The 7,283-nt window shown below is 32.8% G+C and overlaps 1 protein-coding gene across 1 annotated transcript in view; it reads left to right on the top strand.

The window, feature by feature from the left end:
* LOC106466642 (protein Skeletor, isoforms B/C-like) overlaps positions 1-7,283 on the top strand; it is a gene marked incomplete at its 3' end in the record, with an annotated part of 39,317 nt that overhangs the window by 4,558 nt on the left and 27,476 nt on the right. The window contains exons 3-5 of the mRNA XM_022394691.1: positions 287-424; positions 1,508-1,580; positions 2,078-2,186. Of these exons, the coding sequence (XP_022250399.1) occupies positions 287-424; positions 1,508-1,580; positions 2,078-2,186 (320 nt within the window). The remainder of the gene's footprint in view (positions 1-286; positions 425-1,507; positions 1,581-2,077; positions 2,187-7,283) is intronic.

The raw sequence follows: 7,283 nt of genomic DNA on the forward strand, positions 1-7,283 counted from the left end.
CTCTAGTCTTACACTGCTAAATTAGGGACGGCTAGCGTAGATAGCCCTCGTGTAGCTTTGTGCGAAATTCCAAAACAAACATCATTGCGTGGGAATAATTTAACTACACGAATTAAGACGAATAAAACTAGACAATTCAAACGTTTTACCTGAGACAGACAAATGGTTAATTGATGGACATCGACCGCTATAGTAGTTAACAGTTTAGGATGTTCAGTTTTCATTAGATAAAAATCACGTAGTCCAAACGATCTCATGTCAACTGAGTTTCCGTTCCAATCCACAGAAGGAGACACCACCAAGTATTTTGGTAAATACATTGCTGACTTTAAGACTAATGCCCATGGAGTCACGGGAAAAGCTTATGCAGCAAGTTCAACTACGTTCTACATAAGTGAATTTTACTACGATGGAAAAGGATCAGGTATTTAACTTGTCTATTTGTTATTTTTGTTAATTATCAAGAATATAAGTATTTGACTATAATTTATAGAACTAACTTAAAACGATTAAAAACTCAGTTTACCAAAACTTTTGATAAATAAAACATATTTTCTACTTTAATTTGCAGTAATCAAGACCTGTAGCAAAATATAAATTCAATTTTTTTAAAGATCGAATCATTTCATCATTCTGCTTTTATTTGTTAACTGAAATATGTGATGTTTGTGAAATATCTATTGTCTTGTTTTCATACTTTTTTGAATAAAGTAATTTTTATTCCATAGCATATTTCATTTCCCATAGACAGGTGCATAAATTTTCCAATATACATTCGTTTTTGGTTGACGTGTGCTATTTCATTTTATGAGTTGATTAAGTAAAATGACCTTCAGGATAAAGAGAGTTGTTTTTAGTTGTTTTACTTGCTTTTAACTTAACTGAAAGTTAAAAAACTTATTCATGATATGATTAAGTGATCTTATTATTTATGAATACTGGCCAGCATAAAGTTGTGTATCCAAATAAATCATATTACGTTGCTGGCGCCATCTATTGAAACAAAAATACAAAAGTAAGACAAATATTGGTTCTCATTTATTTTAAATGGGTTAAAAGAACAACAATGACGGTTCCTTCAACATGGAAACTTTTCCCAACAACGTATGCTAATTGCTAAATACAAATAACTTCTTAATGGTGAGTTTTATACTTGGTGTTTGCTTTTAAAATAATGTATTTGTACAGCATAAAACCCAATATGGAATGTTTGCAGGTGTTTAATTTTGATCCACATTCTGAAATGTGTTAGGCATGACCTTCGTTGATAATATTTTTCTCTATTTTAGAATGAATAGTAATTTAAATATATGAAACTCTAACAATGCATTCTTATGTCAAGGATAACTAAATAAGGGTTCAACATGGTCAAATTATAGAATTTACAATCGAAAATAACTACTTTTCAAAGAGAAGGAACGTTATGCAAACTCTTTGTAGCAATTAAGCGCATCTATTTAAAAATAAAACAAAGTAGAAAAACTCATATTTGATTTTTTATTTTCAGATGCTTTTTTTTGGGTTGGAAACACAGAAAATCCTTCCCCTCAGGGAGAAATCGTACCAAATGAACTTGGAAGGTATATTTAACTTTTAACCAATCACCTTAGAGGAAAAGAACACTGTAAAGTAGATATAGCTCATATTCAATTCCTAAATTAGATTATTGTTTAGGTGTTTAAAAATCTATCAGTTATTCTTCTTTTGCTGTAGTTAAAATGGAACTGTAGTGACAGTATCAATCATAGTGTTTGTTGCAGTTAAAACGGGACTGTAACGAAATGTAACAGTTCTAGTTGTTTTGTTCCACATAAAGGGATTAAAATTTCTATCCTTTGTTCTTACAGAAATCATTAAAAATTGAGAATATTAAAATACATTTTGTTGTGCAAAATACCTTTATGGCATCACAACTACAAAAACTTGAATAAAGGTAATTAATTTAACAATAAGTCATGTTAAAACCAGCAAACCAGCGCAAACATTTAGTATAAAGTATACGTATGTTCAGTTTTACTTTTCTTACACCAATTGGTCAAATAAAACGAGTTCTGATTATCAGCTATTATTTTTTCAGCCAAGAAAATATAGGGACGTATACCAACAGAAACATTACCATTACGTTGCCAACGGGAAGAACGATCAACCAGTTCAAGTGGTTAAGTGTATGGTCTCGTCAAGAAGCCGTAAGTATAACTTTCAGAACACATAACACAGACCAATAGTTTAGGTAAGACTCAAATTGAGTATAACGATGCAATGTGAACACATTTTTAAGTTGAACTTGTAGGATACATACTGTTAACAGATTATTTAAGATACATACTGTTAACAGAGTGTTTAAGATACATACTGTTAACAGATTGTTTAAGATACATACTGTTAACAGATTATTTAAGATACATACTGTTAACAGATTATTTAAGATACATACTGTTAACAGATTGTTTAAGATACATACTGTTAACAGATTGTTTAAGATACATACTGTTAACAGATTGTTTAAGATACATACTGTTAACAGATTGTTTAAGATACATACTGTTAACAGGTTGTTTAAGTAGAACTCTCAGCGTCAAAAATGTTAACAAACTGTTTAAGTGTGACTCTCAGGAAATATATTTTTGATAAGTCACTTAAGTAGGTTTTCAAGACCTGTAGACTGTAGTGACAACAAACTGGTTACTTACCTGTCTTATGTTTCCAAATTACTTATGGAAGTTTATTGGGATGTATGGTGTTGCATAACTACTCAAGTAAGATATGAAATATATATAGCGTTTACAAAGTGCGTAAGCTTGAAACTCAGTTTATGTAATATTGACAAACTGCACGGGACACAGAGCTTACAATGTTTGTAAACTAATTAAGTAAGTGAGTACCATTTCTAACCTGATTAAGTCTCTTAGGATGGTTAGGATTGACAACCTACTTAAGTTGGACGTTAGAATATGGTATGTAGACATACTGCGTGTTTCTTACTCACTTATGTAATATAAACATTTTCAAAACTTCTGTAGATATTGTGTATGTAGTCTTCATACAGAATGTCAGTTAAGGGAGATGTTCCTCTCGCCCTAGTTACCTGCTGAATTGGGTTATTTAACTAACTTGTTGTATAAACTTTCTCGTAGGAAAGATTTCTGTAAAGTGGAACACACTATATAGACACAGGCAGTGATATTTTCCACTGGCAGGTCAGTCGATACCTCAAGATACAAACTTCTTTGTTTTGCAGTGAGAGTATCTGCTAGTCATTTTGGTAGCATCTGCAGCTTGAGAAAAACGATTTTGTGATTTTCACATATATAATGGTATGCTTTCTCAGTTTGCAACAGATTACAGAGATGCATGAATGATTGTGATTGCAGATAGGTTTCAAGTAAAGTAGAGAGCTCTTCAAAGTGCTAACAAGACACCCTTATTTTTTACTTTGGATGTTCTTTGTTTAGTATAAAGATCATTTCATTCTATTTTAACTTGTTTACAGTCTCATCTTTTCCTCCCCACTCACTGAAAGGTGGAGAATTAAGATTGACACTTTGAACTATATTTTATGGTGGAATTCCTGCTATTCTGCGGAACATACTCTATTACTATAAGGTGAAAACAACATACTCGTGAATACCACAAATATATGTATATATATATCTACCTATCCATATAGTGTATAGTGTTAATAAACTGTGTCAATAGGACTCATAGGGTATATAGCAATGACACACTTCTTAAGAAACACTCCCAGAGCCTATAATTTTACAAATGCTATATTTAATATATACTTAGGATGAAGAAATTTAACAAAAAAACTTAAGGATACTCTCAGTGTCAAAAGCACTAATAAAATGTTTCATTACAGCTCTTACAGTGGTTAGTATTGACTCTCTGCTTGAGTAACTCTTGCAGCATGTAGTGTGCAGGCCTATAATAATAACAAACTGCTTATGTTGGATTTTCAAGATATACAGTGTTGACAAGTTGCTTAAGCAAGTATTTTAGTGCAATAATTAATGTTTTGAAACTGCCAATGTATAAAGCTGGAGTGTATAGAATTGAAAAATTGTTTACATTTGATCTTAAGGACAGAATCTCGGGCTTATTCCATTGACAAACTGCTTAAGTATCGCTTAAAATTGTTAAAGTGATATAAACACACAAGTTGTGTGTTTACTAAGAATATAATTGATGTACAATTTTCAATTCTGAATTATATTTATCTAAGTACATTGTAATGTTGTGAACTAACATTTTTATTATTTGTGTATAGATTGTGTGGTATATAAGATATCAATTTTCTCCAACTTCCTTAACAGGTATATATAATTTTTCAACATTTCTGTAGTCTTGTATTAGTTCCTGTCCAACCCACTTACTGTGACATCATAAAAACCTTTCTACGTAAGGTTATAGAAAAATTTATTGATAGAATATTAAAATTACATGAGAAACAAAACATGGATAAGTCTATATCTTGAGAATGACAAGTTTTGAGTAAATACAAAACAATGCTTAAAGGAAATACCCCTTGTGAGTGCACAGAGATCAAAGTTCAAACATTTCTTAAATTTGTCTCTGCACATTACACAAAATAAATTTTTCAAAGCTACAAAATATTAGTTCTTAAATATTTTTGAGTAATTTAGAAGTAGAACTAGAATTGCTATTTTTACTTAGATTTTGAAATTTGATGTGCATATGTACATTTGACAGTGGAGAGTTGTTCTCTAGTCATAACATGGCTAATCCCAATCAAACTAACTAGGACAGACGCTTTCTTTACTGAAGTAAAATCATTCATTTCCTTCTTAGCTATGAAGTGATGTTCACTGTACAATTTAGGCACCAAATGGTGTAATTTTTCCCTTGATTATCAGCAGTTAGAACAATCAATGATTGTAAGACCAAAGACTGAGAGTGAGTGACATTTATTGTTTTCCAAGCTATCTGGAGGTACTTCACGATGAAATATGGGCACTACCTTTTGTGATTTCCATTTGATTATCAACACGTGAGGATAGTATGTCGATCATAAGTATGATGAGACCAAAAGGGTGTCATGACTCTTATTTTTGAAGCTACTGAGATGAGTTTCATGGATAAATATCCATAGAATGCCTGGTGGTGGCTGCTCGATTATCACAAAGTTAGTATGGTAAGTTGAAATACTGATCTTTGTGGATTTGATGAATGATCCTCCCCTAGATAAAATGTTCCATAGTGTCCACAATAATATTTGGAGTGATTAGGGGCCTCATTGGTCAATGTACACAGTTTGCATGCCAACGGGTAAGGAGGGTCAATGTAAAGAAGAGGAGGTGTTATAACAAAGCATTCAAAGAATGTAAGTTCCAGCATGGAGACCTGATATGGCTTTGGCACATGCTAGCAGTATGAAAGTAGCTCAGCTAAGTCTGTACAGGTCCTTGTCTTGTCCCTAGACAGAATGGTCTATTGACGTATGAGGTACAGCAATTGTGTGGTGTACATAGGTGCATGGGGCAAGTCAACAAGTTAAGACCATATGTTACTAGTCAGCTTCTCATGCACTGGCATGAACAGGAATCAGAGGTGGAGAGTGAAGAGTTGGTGGAAAATGGGAAGTACTATTTGGTATCATCTCATCTCACTGATGAAGAGGAAGATGCTTATCTGGCTATACAAAACGAGCCAGATGAGGAGGAGGCTGAAAAAGAGGTACTGGAGTGTTTTAATGATAGGTTGAGATGCTGATCTCCTGATAACTATGGCTGTGATTAACTACTGAATCAGCAATTAGGATAGTCATTTGGTTGAAACTAAATGACTGAAAGGAACTAGCATTTCTTGCTTTCTGGGCTATTAAGTGATATTTACTGTGCAATGTAGGCACCACATTGTATAACTTTTCCCTTGATTACCAGCACTTAGAACAGTCACTGATGTAAGATTAATGATGGAGAGAGAGAGTGTGTGTGTGGGATTCCTTGTTATTTGGTAGTATTTCATGATGAAATGTTGGCACTAAATTTTGTGGTAACCAAATGGACAATTAAAAATAAAGATTTTACGTATACCATAATAATGATGGGATCAAAGGATTTTATGATCCCTAGTTTCCAAGATAGGAAGCATAGTTTATAGATATATGTTCATTGAATATCTTGTAATAGCTGCTTGATTATAACAAAGTTATTATGGTATGCTGATTGCAAGACTGTCAGGGTCAAATGGGTGTTACAACAGGTACTTTCCAAACCATTAAGTAGAGTTCTTATGGAGAAATATCTGGAGAGGATATCTTGTGATATCTACTTAATTATCACATTATCACACTATCTAGTCAAGTAGTGATGACAGTTTGGCAGAGCAGATTGCATGATGTTCATTAGATTTATTAGCATTGCAGCTGGTAGATTTCAGCCAAACTAAGACTAGGGAGCTAAACTTATCTTGGGCAGCCACTATCATAACTTACAATACAAGTTCAGACAAATTTAGATAAAATACAACAGTCTTCAGTAAAAATGTGTTTACTGTCCTAGACAGCCGCCAACACCAGAACCTGAACTAGCAGCTGGCCCACTTGCTTCAATTACCATCATAAAACATAAATACAGGCAATCCAGTCAAACAAAGAGCGTTTTACTTGGATCCATAACAATCTGACTCACATTCTGTGATGAAAAATAATAAACAGCAATAACAAAAATATTAAGTATTCTGTATTTTAAGATAATGCTTTACGGGCCAGTAATCAGAGTTAACTTCACACCTCAAATTCTTAATTTCCAGAATAAATAATTTATTTTCATTCATATGTTGTTTGATAATTGTGTTCTCGGTGTATTTGATCCACTGTATTACATAACACTCATGGATGACTTTGTATAACATCCATACATGTGTACAACATCACACAGATATATTTATTAAAGATATATTATAAAGATATATATCAACATTACACATCGTCACATACACGAGTAACTACAAATAAACTGTCTCTGTTTCGTGCTACATTACCTAGTTAACCTACATGAACCACATCCACTAGCTTTGTCTCAAGAGTTTTAGTGCCATAATATGCTGTCATCTACGAGTTGTTAAACTCAACTCTAGAATCCGGGTTTCGATACCCGTGGTGGGTAGAGCATAGATGACCCACTGTGTAGCTTTGTGCTTAATTACAAACAAACAAAACTCAACTCATTTTATTGACATTAGGAAATAATAAATATTTTCATCACAGAATGTGAGTCAGATTGTTATGGATCCAAGTAAAACGCTCTTTGTTTGACTGGATT

The sequence above is a fragment of the Limulus polyphemus genome, unplaced genomic scaffold (assembly GCF_000517525.1).
Source record: "Limulus polyphemus unplaced genomic scaffold, Limulus_polyphemus-2.1.2 Scaffold2330, whole genome shotgun sequence".
NCBI lineage: Eukaryota > Metazoa > Arthropoda > Merostomata > Xiphosura > Limulidae > Limulus > Limulus polyphemus.